This window comes from Camarhynchus parvulus, chromosome 17 (assembly GCF_901933205.1).
Source record: "Camarhynchus parvulus chromosome 17, STF_HiC, whole genome shotgun sequence".
Classification (NCBI taxonomy): domain Eukaryota; kingdom Metazoa; phylum Chordata; class Aves; order Passeriformes; family Thraupidae; genus Camarhynchus; species Camarhynchus parvulus.
This window is the reverse complement of record NC_044587.1, coordinates 1328367-1351965: the sequence shown is the minus strand read 5'-3', so window position 1 is coordinate 1351965 and position 23599 is coordinate 1328367. Positions and strand designations below refer to the sequence as shown.

General features: G+C 43.1%; 1 protein-coding gene across 6 annotated transcripts in view; it reads right to left on the bottom strand.

The window, feature by feature from the left end:
- The window catches only part of DENND1A (DENN domain containing 1A), a 147651-nt gene that overhangs the window by 7531 nt on the left and 116521 nt on the right, over nucleotides 1-23599 (bottom strand). For 2 of the 6 annotated variants that reach the window (XM_030961781.1, XM_030961775.1), the window contains exons 17-21: nucleotides 23010-23081; nucleotides 21886-21942; nucleotides 16914-17045; nucleotides 6578-6637; nucleotides 2183-2271 (exon numbers count right to left, since the gene is read on the bottom strand). In XM_030961781.1, the coding sequence (XP_030817641.1) occupies nucleotides 2183-2271; nucleotides 6578-6637; nucleotides 16914-17045; nucleotides 21886-21942; nucleotides 23010-23081 (410 nt within the window). Of the gene's footprint in view, nucleotides 1-2178; nucleotides 2272-6577; nucleotides 6638-8322; nucleotides 8330-10667; nucleotides 10742-16913; nucleotides 17046-21885; nucleotides 21943-23009; nucleotides 23082-23599 lie in introns of those variants that run through there. The other 4 variants (XM_030961780.1, XM_030961776.1, XM_030961777.1 and 1 more) reach the window with 4 other exon arrangements.

The following is a 23599-nucleotide window of genomic DNA, read 5'->3' as shown; positions in this document are numbered from 1 at the left end:
GCAGATTTGAGGAAGAATTATTTTTTATTGACATTGTTTTTTAAATAACAGTTACACAAGAGCTCTAGGGAATTAAAGAGTTTGTCCCTCTTAGCCAGTAAAATGCAGAGAATGAGGGATTTGGATGCACAGGCTTTTTCTTGCCGCTGTGAGAGAGGAGGCTGGCGACTGAGGGCATTACCTGCCACCTGTGACCACAGCACAGACCCATGCTGGAATTCCTTCCTGCAGGGATTCCTCCCTGCACACTCGCTGTCAGAGCTCCTGCCCATGGAAACCCTTCACCAGCCCTGAGTGCTGTGCCTTCGGGCCTGTCCCACTCCACACTGCCCCACCCAGCTCATCCCAAATCGCGCTGCATGCAGAGCTCCTCTGCCAGCCCCCGGGCTGCTGCAGGGCCACCGTGAGCTGCCCCAGCATGGGCTGCTGCCCCTGCTCTGGCAAACACACTGGTTTAACAAGAGACCTGAGCCATGGCCTTGGGTGCTCTTTGCAGCTCCTGAGCTTTAACTGAAGACTGATTCAAAAATGAGTACAGACATCCCCAAAACAATGCATTTCTTTTACACACATAAAAAGAATTAACTCATGTAACTAAAGGCATAAATTTCCTAACCTTCCATGCTACCAGGTAAAACAAGGGAAAATGTATTTTTTGGTGTTTTCACTGTTTCTAGTGTTACCCAAGAGAGAGAACAGAGTGTAAATTTTTTAAAGAGACGACACCTCTCTTGTTTCCATTTCAGCACAGTGTTCTGAAATGAAAACAGAAAAAAGAATGTTTGTGGTAAACATCATGAAAATTCTGTATTTTGTGAAAGCTGAGCTGTAAAGACTTACTAAAACTAGCAGCAATAAACTTGTCCCTAATAAAATAATTAAAATACAATAAATTTCCAGCATTGGTACAATGTTTACCATTCCTGCTGTCTGATAGTGGCAGGAATTGAAGATACACGTTAGCAGAGAGCAACATTGGGATGTCAACAGCTTTTGAACGCAAACATGCAGAATCCTCCATAGGAACACACATAAATGTTAAATTGATTCAATTATCCTCCACCTAAATGCAGCAAGTCATCAGATTAAATATTAAAAAAATACTTTTAGTTTAAAAATCCCCACAACCTCTGTGCAGGGCCAGCATGTCTCATTGCAGGAGCTGCATCTGCTCCACAAGAGGGCAACCAAATTCCACTGTAAAATGGACAAATACTCCCGTGCAAGGGAGAAATCACCGCTCAGTTCAGGCCAAAGACAGAGTATGCCCCTACCCTGGCGTAGCTGGAAAGAGCTATCCATGCATTGACGCTCCTCCAGTATGTTTGGGCTGTGCTGACAAGTTCAGAGCATCCACAGCTCAGAATACCCACAGTTTAGAACATCCACAGCTCAGAACATCCATTCCCTGGTGAGGGTCACCCCTGAGGGCCCACTGCTACCTCCACTCAGGGACTCTCAGGAATCTGCAACACACACCCCTTGTCATCTCTGCAAAGGATCAGTGACATTAGTGAAAGTGCCTGAAAAAGCCTCCCTGAGGCAACAGAACATGCCTGTACTGGTATGCACTAGTGAGACACTGGAAACCAACACCTTTTGTCCAGGAGCAGTGGGCTGGGGCAGCACAGATGATCTGGAACATTCCCCCTTCACTGGCACAGCTAAAGGGGGGATAAATTTGCTGGTACTGTGCAAAGTGAAGCCCTACAAACCCTCACCACAGAGCTCACTCAGATATCATGGTCCTGTTAATGTACTCTAGTCAGACACAGCCCCTTCTGCCATCACTGTCAAACAAACAGTTCTGCATCCTCCAGCTACAGCCTGGCAAGAACACTGCAGCTGCAGGGTTGGAACTGACAACTTCCTTGAAAGAAAAGTGCAAACCAAAACAACAAAGAAATTAACAAACCTCCAAAACCTGAAAACTTTCACTGAAGAGGCTGATCAGAGTGCGCATAACTTGGCAAACCACAACGTTTCCATAAGCAAACTTTGGTTACTTGATTTTGCACACTTCCTCTACAATGTTCCAAAAATTTTTTTTTAAAAATCAGTTTTGTTCTTAGTTAAAATCTAACTTTGATCTGTAGTATTTTTAATGTCTCCTTTGGTGAGTCCCAGTTCTAAACACACTGTTTGATGCAAGCAGAGAGAAGCAGAGCAGCACAGTACTTACTGTTCTGGGCTGGGAACTGAGGTCCTCCGGCCCTCCACACCAATGTTGCTTTTGGGCCTCTTAACCACATGAGGTCTTGGGGGGCGAACCTGTGACATGCACAGAGACATCTCATCAAACACTGCCCCTGATCCAACAGCAGACACAGACAACACATGGAGAACCACCAGTATCCTACAGGGATCTTCCACTGGGCCTTTGTCTTTGGTGCCAACAATGTTACACATAAGTGTGGATACATCAATGGATCTAAAGGATGAATATAAACCACGCGGCCCCAGGACTTGCAAACCGAACATATAGGCTTGTCACTGTTTGCTGTTTGCCCTGTCCTGTTTGGTGCAGGCTGAATTTCAGAGAAAAGATTCCCTAAGAGTGAGCTACCCCCTGAGCAGCCAGTGGTGAGAGAAAAGCTGGGAATGTCCATGTGCCCTGGGCATTGCACTGGCAGCAGGGCTCAGCTCTGACACCATGACCCTTCTGGCCACTTGCTCCCAGGAACCCAAGCTCTCAGGTGAGGACTTCTGTGCAAGGGTGTCAGGGAAGATGTGTACTTAGGATAAATGTTTTAACATGAAAAACTCAGCTCATTCTTCACTAAAAATTTGCTTCCTTCCAGCAGCTGAACACAAACCCTCACCAGCCATATTGTCATTAGCACTCTTGGTATTAAGTCAGACTTCTGTTGTAAGTAAAATCCAAAGCTTTTCTGTGGAAGATGATGCTGCTGCCAATCCAGTCTCACATACATATCCATCACCTTCTAATGTATGGAAATTCAGCTTGATTTCTGACCAGGATCTCCACAAGGAAACAAACCTTATTTCAAGGAAAGGAATAAGCTCAAAGTTTGTGTATGTGCCAGCTTACACTGCTGAGGAATTCTGCGCTGAACTTATCCCTGTGAGTCAAATGAGGGAATTTGCAGCATCAGGGCAGACTTGTACACACCAGCTTCACGTGTTTTGTTAAGAAAGTACAACTCTACCTGAAAAAGAGTCGGATCTGTTGGCTCAGCTCAATGCTTATCTCACCAGAAATGCCCAAACACCCAAATAAAGCTGGGAATACAATTCAGCTCCTGACCTTCCAGAGCCTGTGCTCCCTTAAGAGGCCCAAGAGAAAGGAGATGTTCATGGCCTACAGCCTGAGTGCTCTGGAGGGACTACGTAAGTTTTAAAAAAATATTTGTTGGGGGAGCAGGACTTTCCAGGTTTGTTTTGGTTTTGGTTTTTTTTATTTTTCTTCCAAGTTACAAAACCCTCAAAAATTCTCCTGCCAGGAGAAAGCCACCAAATTGCGTGTAGTGCTTCTGCCCTACAGGCAGTATGCAGAAAACAGCAGCAGCATTATTGCATTGAATTTTCATTTCAAAGGAAATGGTGCACGGCAGATATGATGAAGAAATCCAGAGTTGTATTACCACTATTTCTTAGGAAAAAGGGCTTATGAAAAGGTCAGATGTTAAGGTCTTGGAGATCCATCCCCACACAAGGCTGCTCCTCTCTACAATAAAGACAGCTTAAGAATGTGAATTTATGGCAGGAATGGAAGGATTAAGTTTGTGGCAACTTCAACTGAACTTGCAATGTGGTGAAACATGGGGAAAAGAACAACAGAGCTAATTAGAGGAGCTGAGCTGTCAGAGCGCAGCAGAATGGCTCAGTGCCAACAAACAAAAGGAATGGGCTGGCAATCAGCAGGATCGATGAAGAATACTGCTTCATTAGGGCTGATAAAACACGGAGAGAGCGCAGAGAGGAGAGAGGGAGAGGGGGGCGACAGCCAGGAGGAACGGGAGAGGAGAGCGCGAAGGAGAGAGGGAAAGAGAGGAAGAAAGCAAAGCTGCTTAATTAAATGGGAGCTGGGAGCTGATGTGTAAAGCTGGCCTGTCAGCATGCTGGGAACACTTTCACCTTTCGGCTGGGTGTGCTGCCGGGGAGGGACAGAGGTGAGAGTTTGGGGTGGTTCCAGGGGCCCCCAGCCCAGTGCGCTGCAAGGTGACAAAGCTGAGCGGGATTTAGAGCATTGTTCCTGGGGAACTGCAGGGAAAAGCCAGGAATCAAGGCAATTCCTTGCTGGATTTTGAGTCTCACATAGCTACAGTGGCAAGGTTAAATGTTTATCAAATGCAAAATATCAAAGAAATCCAATTACGTGAGCACACAGCCAAAAGAAAAAAGGTAAACTTCCAGGACAGAAGGGTTGAATGTGCTTATTACTGTCCCCACCAACTTAATGCATAATTATTATATTTTAACTTTTTCTAATTGAATAACGTTTCCAAACAACCACTATTAATCCAAACAGACCTCCATTAATTAGAAGCAACAACCCTCTCTCTTTCATAATACCAGCACCACTTATTTCCAAAGCAGCAGAATGCAAAGAACATCTCTGTTCTGCTTCCTTAACCTTTCTTTGGTCTGTGTTTTTGGCTTTATTATCAGCAATTACTCATATTGCAAGCACTAGTGTCCATGTATTCCTCCTTACAGCACAAAGTATTTCTCAGGAATTTTGGTATAATGTGGCCCTGGCTGGAAGAGCAGAGGGATCTGGTCACCCCCTTTAGTGCTTGTGTACAAGGCCAGGATAAATCACTTGCTGATACCCACCTCTGTAGGAGCCGCCAAGCCCGAGAGGGAAAAAACAGCCTGCAAAAAGTATTATTTACATATACAGAAATGTGTTGGAACTACCAAAAGCCAAATAACAGTTCTGAACAACAACAAATTTATGTATATTTGATACAAGCATATTTTTGGGATTGATTATAATAATTTACATTTATCTTGAATTTCCCCTTGATGAATGAAGCCTTTCTGTTCCACTTACTGACACAGCCAGAGGAATGCAACAGGAGCTTTCATTACTACATTTCCAACCTTTTATCAATCACATTGGGAGCAAAGATAGTTGAACCAACCATGTTACAGTGAGGACTATTAATACCCTACAGCTGGGAGATTAAATAGTCTTAACAAGATCTCCACATAATAAATGACTTCATTTGAACAATACAGTTCAGCAACTTTGGTACAGAGGAATCACAACATGCCCCCTTACACCTGCCAAATGCGGAACACGAGGGCATGGGAACACTACAGGAAGCCCACAGTACATGGAAAGTCTGATCCTAGTGAAACACATCTGGGAGGGTCTCCCATGCCCACTGTATTTAAGAGAACACACATAATCATAGTCAATGCTATTTTTTAAACACAGAAAATAGAAATTTTCAGGGGAAAAAAATCCGTAAAAATTACTCTATTAAGCTAAACACCCAGAGTTAAAAAGACGTAGGAGAAACACATGCCACTGAAATGTCACACAGGAACATGCACCAGAGATCAAAAGTTAAAACACACACCCAGTTGCACTTGTTAACCAGTTACCTGCTCATCCAAAACACATTTTAACAAGTTTTAGCAAGATCAGATTTGAAAACTTGCATCTCTCTCTTTCTTATGCATGTATGTGTATGGATAAGGAAGCAAGAAGTAAGATGATCTGGGGAGGAACCATGTTCATATAGCTGAATATAATCCTGAATATACATAAATATCTTCCAATGCTGTGCCAAAAACCAACACTCCTCCTACATTGATACTTCTTGCCTTTGCTTTAAAAAAAAAATAAACATCTGGTGCAGGGTGCAGACCCAGCAGGGTGTCAAGATTTAATGCCATCCTGCACAGTCCATAGGTAGAAACTGTCCTACAGTGAGTGTTTTGGGGGGAAAACTGCTGAGATAAGGTATCCCTACCTAACACATACAGGCACTGCACTGTCAGTAATTTCTGTGCAGTTCTTCCATGGAGGAGTCCCTTTCTCTGGCCAACCTGCTGGGCCTTCTTATACACCATGGAATTACCCAGTGTATGTCAGCCGTAACATGGCCCCAGTGTTCCACTGCCAAAGATCGACCTCGCTTTCTTCAAGTCTATTCATACATGGAGAAGAATTAGGCATCCCAAATTAATTAAAAGCATAACTTGCAGAGAGTAAATATTATGTCTTCAGACTTCTGCTTCCTTTCAGATTTGAGTTCAGTGCAAGTCTTCAAAAGCTCACTGGCTAAAAACTTCCACCAGCCAGTCTAGCAGGGCTTTGTGTGTAAGAAACCACGGCAAAAGTCAAACCAGAGGTGGCCAGAGCAGCCCCAGTTACCTGCAGAGCTGCCCAGAGCTGCAGGGCTCGCCAGAGAAAAGCAGAACAACCGCGGGTCCCAGGGCTGTGCCGCAGCAGAGAGAAGGCAGTTTAGGAGCATAATTCACACATGGCTTCTGTGCAGAGCTTGACAATCCAAACTACCAGGGTTTAGTAGTGCTACAAGGAGCGTAACTCAGGCAGTGTTAAGCTGCGGCAGTGAAACAATCCCCAGCTACTCACGGGCCTGGAGGAGCGCTGGATCTTTGGGGGCGGCGGCCGCGGCGGGCGGAGTCTGTGCTGCTGCAGCAAAGTGGAGACTAAATTAAAGTCACCTGCATGGAAACACCTCTGATGTCTTGGCAAAAGCAGCATGAGCATGTGACAGCACGTGATTTACCTTCATACTCACCTCACAAAATGCCATTTTTCTTCCTTTGCTTTTCCAAAGCAGTGACAAACCCCATGGCCTGTGATGTGCCCCAGCAGCACAGGTACCCATGCCAGGCTGGACTCAGCTCCTGCCACACCACAGGCAGCAGGGACAGCACCAGACAGCCAAAATGGACTGACACAGCAAAGATCTTCAGGGTGGATTCTTGGACCTTGAGGTCCAAGTGCTCTAGGCCACATTTATGCAAATGGAAACCAGGATACTCAAAAACACTTCCACTAAAATCTTGAGTGATTTTAGTGCTTGTGAAAACTTATGGAGAAGGCCTCAAACCAGACATGTAAGAGTATGGAAAAAAACCCAATTCAGTTAAACTTTTCATGCACTTAAAGGTGAGCTTATGCTTGGATCCTGTCCTGGGTTTTACTCCTAAGTGACCAACAATTACAAATCAGGCCTTAAAGTATCATGATGGCCTAGAACCTAAAACTACTTGTGTAAATATTATCTTAGTTTGTGTAAGTGAAAATGAACACACTACAAATATTCTACATATTTATATTACAATAAACTACTCCTTTGCAGGAGCCAATTCTTTCATATCCTTATCCTGTCACTAGATTATTTTTTCCAGCTGAGATTTAAATATCACATATGATTAAGCTTTCATCTCTGATCAAAAAATAGTTCTATGTATTTCCACAATAAAGACACATACAAATGCTGCTTTGGGAAAAGATTAAAGGTGCAGAAACTTTTTTGTCTCTTGGACTTCTAACCAGGCATCTTGTTAACTCTCAGAACTGTGACCTCAGTGCTTGTAGCAACACAGGCAAAGCCAACAGTCCAATTCCAATTTCTGTTATCACTGCAGCGCTCCCAGCAATGGAGTTGGAGGTTTGTACGTGCTGCAGCACAGAGTGCCCTGCTGAGCCTCAGGAGATCTCAGAGCAGGGTAAGACAGAAGTGGCCATGGCCAGCAGCGCTCTCTGCATGGAGCAGGGACAGGGCTGTGAGCACGGGCAGGACCAGGCCGAGGGTGGAGGGGAGGCACCCCAGGGAACAGGGGCTTTGCCAGAACTGCACTGCCAGTGCTGCTGCTCCTGCCCCTCAACTGCAGTGGGATCAGCAATGTTCAAACTCTGTGTTTGCTGGGAGAGCCACTGATTTGAAGTTAATTTGTTAATGCAGCAAAACACATTGTTTCTAAAAGGTCAGCAGGTGAAGCTGTGCTGGAATATCAACTTAATTACCTGAGCTGTAGGGAAGAATGGGCACCAACCAGCACATGGCTGCAGTGCTAAAAGCTGCTAAATTGCTATTCCAGGTATGGTCCTAAATATATGTACTATAGCTTTTTCTGTGAAGGGGAGAAATGTCTAAATTAGCACTTTCTCACCAATAGCTGTTTACCAGCATATCTTTTTCCTCTGGATATTCGCTTAATCATCTTGTTCTAAATACTTTTGAAGCAACAAGACAGAAAATTTGCAGAAAGCCATTTTTATGACTGTGGATCTGGCACTGCTTTGCTAATTATCAGACAAGTGACTTAAGCTATGAGATGCTGGAGCAAGAAAAATCTTACATTCACTTTTACACTATCAAAATATTATTTAAAAATTATAGATCCCACATCTCATAAAACAGCTATTATATACCCAAGGAACTTTCACAATACAGCTATTTAGGATTTTATACCAGAGAAAACATTACAAAAGGATAATTTTTGGTCTGTGACATAACAGCTTGTGAGCAGAATATTATCTCAAACTAATTGTAGATGTCTTTTGAGGTTTTTTTAAAGTCGTATTCAAAACAGAGCCTTGTGAGTAAATCAGAGGTGCTAGTCCATGAGCAGCAACAAGGGCAACCTGAAGGAAATGCTTAAAGGAAACACCACCAGATAAGAATTGGTTTGTTAGTATGTGGAGAAAGAAGTGTTTCTCAATTAGCAGTGAGGGTGTTTCCAATAGTTTCCAAAGCAAAGTTCTTCTAGATGAATATCTTATTTCCTTCCGAAATTGAGGACTGGCTTGAAAATACTTTAAAGTCAATCAGCCATGGCAGAGAGATGCCTTGTGCACACACACACCAGGCTGCAGGAGACATGAAGAGCTGACTTTGGGAGAACATGCTGGACTCAACTGAACATTCAATTAAAAAAAAAAAAAGGGAGAAAAATAACAACACTGAAAAATGTCTGGTACCTAAAAAGATTCAGTAGAGAAAGCAGACGGAATCCATGAGGCAGCTGTTTTATTATCCAGCCAGATCCCTGCACAGCACACTCTGCTTTTTACATGCTCCCATATGTATAGCTCACAAACTGGGATGACAGGAACAGTGTATGCTTTACAGCATATATTTTTAATTTACACTCTGAAATACTTCAGTAGAAATCTGCTGGGTCCTGTGATAAAAATAATCTCCATGTTTTAAGGGATGCCTCATTCTTCAAGCCACATTTGTAGATTGGGAAGGTAGAACAAGTCTGGCAAAAATGCAGCAATGCCTAAAGCCAAAATCCCAAAACCATGAGAACACCACTGTGGACCTCTTCCTACAGCAAAGAGGTGCCTGCAGAACACAAAATATTTAATTCAGTTTAGAGTCACTCTGGTTCAAAGAAGCCTCACACACATTGTTTCCATTTTGCTCCCATGTAGTGAGGCCCTGGATAACAAAGGATCATGCTGCAGACTAACTACACAAGGCAGGAGCAGGACAGGGTTCTGCTGATCCCTTTTCCACCTGCTCTGCTCTGGTCCTGCAGAGCTTTCCCAGCCCTGATCCTCGCTGGGCCTTCCTTGGCAATTTGCTCCAGCACTCACCACTGTTTGGGCAGGGGGGTTCATTCATCATGGCTCACTACTCTAAAAACACACCAGCTTTTTGATCTGAGAAGGTATCAGAAAAAACAAAGAAATTTCTACACAAAGAATGGACTTTGAGTCCATTTCTTTGAAATACTCACTGTGACACAAAACTGTTCTCCTTGTCCTCTCAGGCAACCACTGGTGACTTTGTATAATTTCTTGTTATTTCTTTGATATTTTGGCACCACTTTGCACTTCATATTTTGCACCAGCTTTTTTTCTGGACCCAGCAGTAACAGGAAGTCCTACACTGACAATATCCACTCCTCAGTCCTAGATGGGTAACTCTGTGAACACAGGCATCTTCCTCGTGGTACACTAAGCCAGGAAGGAACACATCCCATGGACTGCACCACACAGTGGGCCTTACCCTGAAGCAGCACAACTTCATTTGTCCAGAAGGAGAATAAAACCCCAGCTCTCCATAACATTGCTGCATAATGACAGGGCCATGAAGGAAAACTCCCTTAACTCATCAAAGCAGGCCCTTTCTGGATTACAGCAAACCAGCAAGGAGGGCTTTTGTACAGCTATTCACAGAGGTAAAACTGGCAAGAGGTTGAAAGAGAATCTCACTGAGATGATCGCTTTTCCATAGGACTTCTTCCAAAATGAGGTTCATTTTGCTGTGGTTTGTTTTCATTCTGTCTATTCCTCAACATACATGGATGGACAGACATGTTGCAAAAAATCCCAGACCCCAGGAATATATCCCCATGTGTTAAAGCCTATCCATCTACTACCTCAGCAGAGTTTAAAATCACAGCTAATAGGTTAACAACTGCTTTTCTTCTGCTTCAGATGAAGAATATCAGAAAGCTGGGGGAATATTCAGCTTCCCAATTTGTACTGACTGCTCAGTGCTACTTGCAATGTCTGTTTGACAGGACTGACATTTTGTAGCACTGTGAGATGGGAGAACGTGTGACATTTTTATTCATGGTGGCGTACGCCCTTGTAATGATCAGCCCTGGTCGATGTGCTTACTGCAGCAGCCCCGAGCCCTCGGAGAACAAACAGCAGCCCGAGGTGCCAGCAGTTTGGCTGCCTTATTAAACACCACCAGGATTCTAACGAAGAGCAACTGCTGGAAAATCTCATTGTCAAATCCTCAAGGACATTGTCAACATGGAACTAACTACATATATTTTTCACTTAAAATACTAGAAAATCCAGCAATACAATATCAAATTTAAAGAAAAAAGCCACAGTGGTCTGTGTGTGCTTTTTAACTGGTCATTTTACCAGCTTTATATTGGCTTTCTGTGGTCCTGATGCTGGAATTCAAATCAAAGAGATCATGTAACCTGCATGATTTAAAATGCTGGAAAATGGACATATCCCTTATTATCTCTTAACAGCTATTTCTCTCTAGCAAGTGGAATACTTGCACAGAAAAAAAAAAGGAAAAAATAGATGGTCTCTCATTTAAAGAATTCTATAAACAGCAATGACTCTCTGCTTCACTCACCTTCATCATTCACCAAGCCAGGCTGCGTAACTGGGGGGACACTCTCTCCAACACACCCATGGAAGGGCACAGACCCTCTATCTGCAGCCTGGCACTCACAACTGTTTTATGTGGCATTCATCAGCCCAGCTCTGAAGGACAAATCTAAAAAATGCCCCGCCAAACAAACAGTCACAGTGGGGTCAGCATTTAGAAGAATTATACATTTCACATACTCTTTCTCTTTAATCTCCTGGTTAATCCACTGGCCCAGAGGTCATTTCAGACAGTTCTGGCCTAACTGCACATATCAACTTCATAAGTAATACATAAGAAGCCTCTGGATGCTGATCTACATTGATAGAGAAGCAAGTCACCCATAAGACACTGTGAGCTCTCCTCAAGTTGTCAATCCAGGTGATTTGGGTAGCCTTGCATGTACTGATATATTTATTTTCTACGTATGTATTATTTATAAAGCACAACTCTCCTTCCACATGCCAGCAGTGATGGACCAAGACCCTCCCTACGAGATATTTATGGGTTCCTCAGCAGAACAGGACTAACAAGGAGACTCTGCAGACAGGTAACAGCTGCTGTCTCTTGTCACAAGGCCTGGGAGGTCGGCTCTGCCAGCCCTCCCTTCACACATGCAGGCACTGCAGCACTGACACGCTGTACTCAGGGCAGCATAGTCATTCCCAGCATCCCTGTGTAAGGAGTGCTTCAAATAACCCAGACAGCTGGAAAACACTGAAAGCCACAGTCTGCAATGTGCTTTTTCATGGCTGAACACATACATGTGCTGGATGCAGTTTGGGGCCACAGTCTCACTGCAAAGCATGAACTCCTGCATGGCACAGCACCAGGCCCCCTGCTGCAGGGGCTGGAGAGAAGCCAGCTGTGCCTGCTCCTTGGGAGGCCCTGGGCACGCTCTGCAGGTGCTGCTCACACTTGTCCCACACTGGCACACATGGCCAGGGCAGGCATTCCCTAACTCCCAGCACATGGATTGCCATCTCTGCTAATCCTGCACACCACAAAGCACAACTTCAATCCAATGCATCATTGTCTTGTCCACTGACATTGGTTTTACTACTCTGACTAAGAACACTGTCCCCTGAGAACCTGATGGGACATTTGAGTGGTCTCAAGCAGATATTAGATGGACAAGTGCTTCTGGGCCAAGACATTTGTCTTTCTTGTGAGTCTTTGGACTTGTACTGAGCAACACTGAATTCCTTCCTGAAAGGAACAGGCAAAGAAAGGAGTGAGAATGAATGAGGGTAGAGATATGCTTTCTGAAGACAAAATCATTTTAAAGAACTTATACTTTTGCTAAATCCATAAAGAATCAAATGGAGAGAGGGAGGAAACCCCATGTGGCTCCAGAGAAAGGAAATGAGAACCCACATTTCTCATCTGTGGGGAAGAGTGGAAGGGAGGCTCGTTTTCTTAATGAAGGTCCTGCTATTGTCCAAGCAGCTCAGAGTGGCCAGAGGAGGGCTGGCTCTGCAACCAGAGCATACAGTTACATGAATATTAGCAAATGAACTTGTTTTCCCCTTTCCCCTTTGGTTTCTACCTCAGTGCCACACAATGCCTACTGTGATCCAGGGGAATCTGCTATTGTTCTGATGCACCTGGGTGTGAAGGGAGTCACAGGGTCTGGCAAAGGAGCCTTCCTCCCTTCCCTGCTTCATCCCTTTTACCCTGGAGATAATCCCTCCTCTGCTGCCTCTGGCCTCAGTGATCCAGTTCTGCATTCCTGGAATGTAGCTGGCTGGTGTTCTCCCCATCTTCCCCCTGACCTCTTAATGCCGTTTAATCTCCTGGAAGAAGAGCGCTGCCCTGCAAAGCAGAGTTGTTTGTTCTGTGTGTCCAAGTGCAGACTGACTAGGGAAAATGAACACGTTCATTTACAGCAAAAGGGTTCAAAACAGCAAATAAGATGGCAATTTCCATGCTGTGGCCTCAAGAGTTTAACAGCAGTCAGAACAAGCCAGGGAGAGAGCCCAGAGAAGCCTTTCCATAGTCAGACAAGCTGCTTCAGTACATTAATGCATTTTCCATTTGTCTCATAGCTATTTACATTAGTCCCCAGAGCACTGATTCTCTGTAGTTTGCATCAAGTGTGGAACATGACTGAACCTCTCTACTAAAGATATATGTGGAAGAATCTTTTGTATTTTTTTAAGCTTTACACCTTTTGGTGCATAAATGGAATTAAATATTCTATTTGCTGGTAAATAAAAACAAGCCACAGAAAACATAAACCCAGCTAAGCTGACAAATGACACTCTAATTATAATAGACACAATTAGAGAGCTGTACAGAACTGCCAGGATCACTCGCTTCTAATGAAATTATTCCCTTTCCCAACAAGTGATGTTTCTGGCAGCTTATCATTTGCTGGTTTATTTGTACTAAATCAGGGGTGCTACTGACTGTGGGAAAGCTCCTAAGGAGGAATGTTCCTAAGTGTAGGTTTGATTTTGAAGCCCTTGGGCTCATCCTGCGTGTTCACACCAGCTCTCCCAGACTGGTGGGAAGACTGGGCACGGGTACCAATCCTGTCTGTACTCTGTGGGTCCTGCCAAGGTAGCCCCAACAGCTGCTTGCTTGGACAAGGAACCTGCTCAAAACAGTCACCGTGACACTGTGTAGTGTCTATTCTCCAAACAGGTCAAAGACAACACAGACACATGTGTTCTACCTAAAAGGTACAAGTGTGGGCATGGAAACAAGAGCCCAAACCCCCAAGTCACAGATCACTTGCATTAGTGTCCCACTCTGCCCCAGTCAGGGCTTACTGGGCTCCCAGTGCTGCCCTGCCTGGCACACTGGGAACGATTCCAAGGACAGCTCTGGCAACTGAATATGCAGCAGGTGTTCGATGCTTTAAGGATATTTTGGTCAGCTTTTAAGACAACAAAACCAGCAGAAAGCAAGGAATAGGACATTCATAGAATCATTAAGGTTGAAAAAGTCTGGAAAGATCATCAAGTCCATCAAGCACCACAAGAGATGCTCTCTGTAGCACTGGATCTTCCATACTAATTAACCTTACTCTTCTCCCAAACTTAGAGCACTACTCAGTACTACAAACCTCCCATTTGAATCTTGGCCTTGGCTTGAAAACTGTTCCCTCTTCTCCCCACCCATTAAACCCTAAGCTGCCTGTACTGCTCCTGCTACTTGTTGAGTACAGTTGTGCTGTCCCAGAGCCCGTGGCGATAGCTCCTGTATTTGGTTGATGCAGGGATCAATAAGAAAGGTACACCCTGGGTAAAGCATGCAAAGTGCCACCCAGGAAAAGCAGTGGTCCCACCCTCCCACGGTCGTGTCTTACTAAGAACACGCCATTTAGATCTTTACTACACTGCCCCAAGCTATCTGGCTAAAAATCCTTCTTTTCACCATCAAGTGGAGCTTTCCCACAATGTCTCAGTATTGCAGAAAGCATCACTCAAACAATTCCATAATAAACAAGGCTCTCCAATGATGCCTGATCACCACTCCCAAGATGAGCCAGGACATACAGAATCTCCCCCAGTCAGCCAATTACTGCCAAATTTTGGTGAGCCATCAGCTGAGGGGCTGTGCTTCTACAGGCATTTCAAGATACTTTACTGATATTTTTTTGTAGCCGAACAACTGCAGATACACAACCGTGTTTGGAAAAGCCAGCAAGTCCCTCACTCTAGGGTGAGAGATAATGAGTTAAAATTAAAGGTTGTTGCTGGCTTGCTAGCCCATCCCCCTTTAGCTAATCTGTCATGTAATGAAGAGAAGCACCAGCGCAGGACAGCTCGCTGCCGGCTCACTTACAGCGAGCTGATTAAGAATGTTCAACCAACAGCAGACTGCAGACCTTTCCGAGGAAAATAAATAGACTGTATGCAAATGTGTTTGTCACTTTGACAGCACGTCTCAATTAAAGGCCCGCGCGGCGGCGGAGCGCTGCTGCAGCGCTGGGCCGGGCTCCCTGCACCGCCCGCCCCGAGCCGGGCCCTGACCCCAGCGCATGCATGCATTTTAAACCTCGCTGCCAGCCGCACAATGCTGCACTCCGAGAGAGCCCCTGACAATGAGAAAAAAGCCTCTTTCATCCTCTTCAGTTTGGAAGAGCTGTGAATGCACAAACAGCCCTTATTTCAGAGTTCTTGTGCCTTTTTAATTGTTCCCACCTTCTGTATTCTAGACAGAGTTAAAAGTGACATTAAAATCTCTGCCTTTAATCACGGGTTAGAAGCCATCTCCCATTTATACAGTAAATGTTGCTGCTTTTTTCCTCCCCAAAGCCTTAATCTATATTTCATAAACCTGAACATCTTCTCCTTTTGAATAAGGTATGATTTCATTTTTGTTTTGGCATTGGGCTATCAGGAGGAGCAGACCAGTGCCAGGACCAAGGCTGAGTCAGACAGCCCTACAACCGCTAAGTCAGATGAGTTTTCGGAAACCAACATTTGTAATGTGATGACAGCAATAAGCATTTAGCCTGCAAGCCTCTCCCCACAGCCAGGGGTCAGGAAAGCTGATGCGTGTTTCTTTCAACACAGAAAAGTGATCATTAAAAAATTTGAAAGTGACTGTTAAAAAACCTCTTGAATTTAAATTTGTACTTCCCAGTCAAATATATATTTCATTAATCCACCATCATGTTTGAACCATCCATCGTTCACAAAAATCGAAAGGAAAAACTGAAAATAAATTGTAATATTATCTGATTTCTGGCTGCATTCCTCCAGTAGCCCCAATTCCTCTCAACTGTAGTGGCACTGAAAGTAACAAAAAAATAAGTCTCTACTGAAAATACCTAAATGAAGAGAACGATTTTTTAAAAGTCTCCAAGAACTTACTTTTAGCACGCTGGTTAAAGTACTGAAAAAATAAATCTAATTCTGAAATGATGCAGACAACATTGCTCTGAGCACTGATCAGATCTCAGGCAGCCCCATCTCATACCTGAACAGTCAGTGCAGCCACACCAACTGGTTTCTATTCATAGATGCTTCTCTAAAACTGGTTTGCTTCACATTTTATAATGTTTTACAATTGCTTTGAATTTACACTTTGCTTCCTTAGAAGAAATCAAATATTCCCTCCTGTTTTCTGGTCAGAACAGTGTAAAGAATAGGTACAGCAAAAGAAAAGAGAACTGTGAACACAAATTATGTCATTTTTTGAATCAGCCTGTACTTAATAGGGGAACACTGGCAAATGGATAATAAACACTGGATGTTTTCCCACGAAAATCACAGCAACTACAACATTTTCTAAATAGCTAGCTCTTCAAACCCCACCCCCAAACTCTCTGTTTTGCAGACATATCAAAAGAAACATTACACGAGTAACTAACGTGAACAGCTCAGCTGTCAATACTGAATACAGAGCACGCTAACAAGCTATTAATTGATTTTTCCATCTTAGTTCATCGCATTTAATTTTCAGAGAATGTTCAAATGCTTTAATAGTTGGACATCCCATATTGACACTAATGATCTGGCTAGATAACAGTGGATGTTTTAAATTCTACACCCTCAGTCCTGAGAGCTGTAGCACCTTGCATGCTAAAACAGCTGCAAAATAATTTCTAAAATTGCTACAATATTTATGCTCCCCCCATTCACTCATCGTTTATTTTCCTCAAAATCATAGTTTGAACAAAAGGAATCTGCAACCCCAGAAAAATCAGGTTTTAGAATCCCCTTTAAACAGATAGAACAGAAATAAAACTAAAACAGCGCAGTTCAGTGATTGAAGATAATGAAGCATTTGGCATATCATGACTTTTCTCTGAACTATTCTTGCTGAGTCACATGATTGAGAACAACTTACACTAAGACCTACCTGACCAAAATGTACTGTGATTGGTCTTCTGTCCTCTCTTAATTTCGGGTCCTTCTTCTCAGGCAGTGGCGATGGTGCTGTCCTTGGCAGGGGCTCCTCTGGCACTGCCGAGCAGCCGTTCTCAGCAATATCCTGTGGGGCAGGAGAAGGTGAAAAGCATGGCCAGGAACACTCCTCAGTGAGGGGAAGGTGCACAAAGGAGACACTAGAGGATAATGCTGACTAACAGTTCGGATGTTAGGGGGAAAAAACACCAAAGTACAGAAAAGAAAATATCATTAGAATAAAACACTTCATCCATCAGAGCTTGTACATAACCCCTCTCTCCTCCCAGTACCAGTGGTACAAACAGGACATTCAACAAAATGTCTGATTTGAACACGCAAAAGCCAGGAAGTGCATGTGGAGAAAAAAACCATAGCTCAGGTTTTCTATTTTAGAAATGAACTCAACAGAAGCACAGGGACAGGGCATTCTGCTTATTGTAAAGCTAAATGAACACAGTAATTCCATTAACGTACTGCACAGAATTACCCATAGCAGAACAATTACTGGTGGAAGCAGCAAGGAGAGATGGAACTCAGAACTTAGTTAGCTCTGCATTTCATCTTGGAGTCTGTGTGCACTGAATGTCCCTCCAGGAGAGGGTACAACACCAAGGGCTGCCTGGCAGAACACTTTTTGTTTGCTTTGACTTCAGTTGTCATCTCCAGAAGAGAAGTGACCAGCCAGCCCAGGTTAGAGGACTTGGCAAGTGCAGGGTGTGGAACACAGGTTTTGAAAAAGACAAAGGCCTGCAGACACCAGGAATCAGAGAAGAAGCAAAGAGTTTGAAAGTGAGTTGAGAAACAGTCTGTAACACAGTGGGCCCCAAACCTTACATCTCTGCAACAATGCCAAGGAAATAATGCTGGGTAAATATGGAGAGAAGGCTGCAGAGGCTGGAGCTCTGCAAGGCTGACCTGAGGGTGGCTGCTGCCACCGGCAGGGCTTTGATTCCCTGACCTCTGACATGGCCCCGCGAGCCCCCGGCTCGCTCAGGTACAATAATGAGCCGTGTAAGCTGATGGCCAATTAGAAATGGTTCCTTTGGACACACACTGACCTAATGTGTTTAGGTCAAATGAAACAAAAAGATGGATGGACTTTCTAAGGGGCTTTGTCTGCTCCACAGAGAAGCTGAGACCCCTCTTTAGATCCAGCTGGTAGAGCAGTGGTTCCCCAATACGGGCATAAGGATCATGGGGAATTAACAACTTGTTAAGGTCAAACTAGAGAGAAAAACTTTTTCTTCCCCCCGCCCTTCAGCTGCACAATGCCACCTTGTCTTGAAAAGGTACAACAAAGTCCTCCGAATTAGTAACAAAGAGCCCCAAAGCAAGACATTGACAAGAAACCGAAGTGTCTGTCAAACTCCTACTCCAGCTCCAGACAGCACCAAGCCCCCAAGGGATCTCCTCAGCCTGGGACTCACACAGCCTATGGCAGCTCTGTTCCTTGCAATGAAGCCAAACACAAACCCTATTTACATATTTCTGTGGGGTGGAGCCACACTGCAGGTGCCTGGAGCTGCCAAAGCTGCAGCACTCCCAGGGCCACCCAGCCTGTGCTGAGCAGGGGCTGCTCCTGGCCCTTCAGAGCCTCTCTGGGGCTGTGCCTCCAACCAAGGCAGAACACAGCTGGGAGGCAATGGAGAGAAAAGCACCTTCCCAGGCAGATCCCCAAAGAGGCACAAGAAGGACACAAAAGTTTGGACATGAGGGGAATGGGAGAAGATGAAAGATGGAGAGAGATTAAGCCATTAAGCAAAATCCCCTCAGCTGTGTAACGATCACTGCAAATCCTTGAGCTTTTATTGCTATAGATTGCCCCTACTTCTCTGATGATATAATTGCATATAAAAGATTACATGTTCCTAAAGCCTACTTCCACTGTGTTCGGTGCACAGACTTCCAATCAAAACACAATATATTTTTTTAAAACTGCTTAATAAAAGATGAGAATTAAATTATTTGATTCCTCTCTATTTTTTCAACATCCCCAAAAGGCAAACAAATCATCAATACAGCTTCACTCATCAAAGCAAAATCTGCTTCACAAAAGTTTGTTTTCTATCTTCAATGAAAACACATTGGAGTTAAAAAAACAACGGAATCTGATCTTATTTTGTAATGCACTGCAAACACTGGCTAGAGAGGAGCAATACACATTCTGAGTGTCTTGAATGTTGTGCAGGTTGTGTTATAAAGCTCTAAATTAGTTGTTTCTAGAATACTAGGCATTAACTAGAGCCACACGGGGCTCTAGTAACTAAAATAATGTTGAATATATTAATGCCAAGTGCCCAACCATTTATATAAATTGTCTTAGCCAGAGCTTTCAGTAAGTTCCATTCTCCTGACTGAAAGTTGAGGATGGTACCATCCATATTCCTCCCTCTTCCTAATTCTATGCAGTTAAGCTTCAAATGAGCCACTAACGGAGGGACTTGACCACCACGGTCGGTGAGATGGAAAAAGGCAGCCTTTGCAAAAAAGAAAAAAAAAGGGAAATGAAAAAGAAAAAAGAGAAAAAGAAAAGAAAAAAAAGAACCGTATCAGATATAAAATAAAGCTACTAGGCTGTATCTATTAACAATTATTTGCTCTCACTCATAAGAATCCTCTGAAAACTATTTCTGTTGCTTTGAAATACTGCACCACAAATGAACAAGGGATGGAAATGGAGCACCATTCAATCTCCACTACCATATTAAAGAAGGACCTTACACACACCACAGTGACCTCTCAACAGGTCAATCCTGCATTTCTCATTTGCAATTCAAACCCAAGACTGGAGCAGACCAAGGGCAAAATGGGCTCTTGATTATATTTAAGAGGTCACCATTGCTATGCAGAGTTGGAAGAAGCAGAACCTCCAGCTTTATTGCATTTTTAAATTGTATCTTGTACAGTAGCTGTTCGGATTTGGCAGCAAAAACTGGAAAAAGGATGTTTATATTTGACTTTTCCTTACCAGGGGCCTACATACTTTCTATATTAATAATGGAAAATAGTATGTTAAAATGCAGTGGATAGTAAGTTCAGTTCAAAAATAACCTTAGGTTACTCTTAGAAGATGAAAGACTAGCATCCCAAATTTGGCAAAAAGTAAGTATTTAATGATACCAGAATGTCAGACAGTTAATACTCACACATGCTAGTGAGGAAACAGGATAATACAATGCTCTTACATAAAAACTGGGGAGGATGCATTAATAGACCTGTGCATAACAGACCCATAATGAAGCAGCACAGACATTTAGATTAAAAATGAGGGTAACCAAAGCAATGTTTGCTATTTTTACCACTTTTAACAGAGGAATCCCTAATTTTAGTTACCTTCCTACCTGCTTTCACATGGAGAAGAGGATGGGACATAGAAAAGGACAGAATAATACAGGAAGGAGAGGTTGAGCAGTGTGTGTCAACTACTCACAGCTATCTTTTAAGTTCCTGTGAAAGCTTATGTTGAACAATCATGTTTAAACATCTCACTTACAGATACACCACATAAAGAAGGTGAAACAAAATTGGGCCATTTAGTTGTAAATGTTATGTGTGTTTTTTAAAGAGTTGCTTGCTGCTTGACAGACCAGGAAGACAACAATAATAATAAAACACAGCAATGACTGAATGAGGCTTTTCTCAGCCTGGTATACAAATGTCACACAACAGCACACAATTCTCTTTGCATTTAAAATGCAGGAAAAAACCTGCTCATGTTGCACAGCTCCAACTGCTTTAGGAACACACACAGAAAGGCAGAACATTATGTCCAGAGGTGAAACACAGGCAATGACATAAAGAAATCCAGGTACAAGAAAACTGCTTCATGTTTCTATTGTTTTCAAATTATACCTACAGCAGTCATATATAATGTAGAGTAATAAATAACATAAAAGCATTTGAAGGCACTTTATCTTCCCCGAGATTCTGCAGCAATGTCTGGAGGGCTCAGAGAGGGACCAGCAGCTGGAATGCACACAGGCAAATCCTCCCTTCACAGCCTGGGGACAGGCTGAGAGCACTTCTGTCTGCCCACGAGCATTTGGAGCCCTAACTTAAGAGGATGGTCTAGAAATTTAGAGAAGAAATTTACAGAGAGAGCACAGATTAAACAAAACCCACCCGAACTCCTATGCAACAAATTTAATACAATTTCTGAATAAGAAGCTCAGTTCTCTCAGCAGGTCAGCTGCGTGGCTTCCTCCTTTCTCCGAGAGCTCTGATGCACAGAATAAAGGGAGTCTCTGCACTAACCCAGGGCAGTTGCCCAGGTACCCATGAGGTGTGTGCCAGTGTGACAGGAGCTCTGGTTTAAAAGGAGCAGCTGGGATTGGATAACACATCCCTTGAACACAGTGGAGCAGCTGGAATTGTGCTGTTTACAAACACACACGCACAGATTTGGGAAACTACAAACAGTTGGAGTATTTTTTCCTCCAATAATTCCAATTGGCAATGGACATAAACTCTAATAAATTCCTTCCTGTCTGAACTTTGCAGCAGACATTCAAGAAATGCAGAAAACCCCTTCCCAATGGCTATTTTTCCTGACTGATTACTGCAAAAATAACAACAAATTGCCATTTGCAAAAAGTTCACTGCCAGAACTGTAGGGAAGTATCCCCAATCCACATGCAGTCCCCTCACACAGCGCCCCTGCACAAAGGACAGGAGCAGGACCACTCCAAGCAGAACACTCCATTTTCTGGCTTTTGTGGGTTTAAGTCAGAGCTTTCATGTATTTGAAGACAATTTTTTTTGTCTGTGAATATTTATAAGTGTGAAAATCCAGGACAGCTGGTAATGCATTTTGAAGTGTGCTAACAGCACTGTATCAAACAGCTTCCTATTGATCACATCATGCTTTCAGTGGCTAAGGATTTCAGACGTGGTGCTTATACATTTTGAATAAGAACTTCAAGTACCTTTTGCTTCAAGCGGTTTTTCACTTCTTTTATTCCCATTTTTGCATGATCTTTTGCCTGCATGAAAAATAATTTAAGTTAAAATTCCCTTCTATTTCCAGCGGTGACTAAGTTTGTTTTCAGTTAATAAAAACGGCAATAAAAAAATGTAACAGGATACTGAAAACACATTAAAACAAACAGAAAGTTTAAAAGACCCCAAATAAACAAAAAACACCACCCCATCTTTGTTGCAAAAATTTTGTTTTCCCTGTTTTGAAGCCACAGACATCTTTCATCATTTTGCATTCCACACGCTCAGTGTTCCCTAGGAAGTATTTATCTTTGCTATAAACTTCTATTCTTCCACACTGGCCGCGAGCCTGCAAATTCTCCTCACAGTGCTCTGGGTGCCAGTCCCATTTAGTAGAGCCAATCTCATCCTACTCCTTTCTCTCAGGCTGGAAGAAGGGAGGAAAAAAACCCAAAGTTTGAACAGTTATCTCAATGCTTTTTGTAATACTATTTCCCAGAACTGAGCATATAAGAAATCCTCACTTGTTTCTGTGCTGTTTGATCTGGCAGAGTGGAGCTGGCAGCCACACACGATAGCACAGCAACACACCAGCTGTTTGTTAACAGCACTGAAAACACTTCTATTTAAAGAATAACTCAGTAAGTTGGGCTCTAAATAAGCAGGTATAAGAAATCTCTAGGGAAAATTAATTGACATTTAGAAAAGATGGAAACAATTTGGAAAATGAGAGGATTCCCTTCTTTCGATGAAGCTGCAAGCAGGGAAAGCTGAGGTAACAATGATTTCCAACAGAGCAATGATGAGATGGTAGAGCTGCCTAGCAGAGAACACAGGCACTATTTCCCAGAAAGAGTTCTGTGTAATAAATGGAATTTATCATCTGTACTTTCAAAAGAAATCACAAGTTCCCATTGTACTTTGCATTTCAATTGAGTTTAAATTTCAAAATGACTTTTTCATTTAAATTTGAAATTTGAATGAATGTACATTTTGAGTAATTTTGTGAGTCCAATAAAAATGGATTTAAGTCTTGAGTCTCATTTGAAAGGTCTAAACAGAACTGTAATTAGACTCTTATCTCAGTAGTAAGCCAGTCCTCAATACTTACAAACTTATAGACAGTCTTCATGGCGGGGTTAGCCTTGGTCTTTACTGTGTTTAAAATGGCTCCACTTCCTTTCTGTAATTATAGTAACAAGGGAAGAAATGTTATCAAAGCTCTTTAAAGCAAATAGCCATCTAAAATCCACCATTCTTAACTTAAAATAACAGAGCATTAACTATCCTTATTAGCAGAGCTGAGTATGAAAAGGTCAGATTTAAAGAAAAAGACCCAAGGAAAACCACTCTGAATGTTGCTCTGGTTTTGCCCAGTTCTATTTAATACAGCACTTGTCCAAGAGACAATGCAGGTGCCTCCCTTGTCTTACACATCTCACAGCTGTGCCCTGTGCTTCCACTCACCTCAGGGCTGTTCTGTACATCCCTCTAAAATCCTGACCAAGTTTAAGACACAAGTATCCTGAGCAACACTCAATGTCTGAGCCAGAGACTGCTTCAGGACAGTCTGTACATTCAGTCTGAGGAGGGGAGATCTGGTTTTACTTTGCTCTTTTCCCTTCCCTCATCCCACAATCCTGTTTATCACACATGGTGCCTTTTTCAGATACAAGTAGTTGATAAAGGGATAAACTGAGG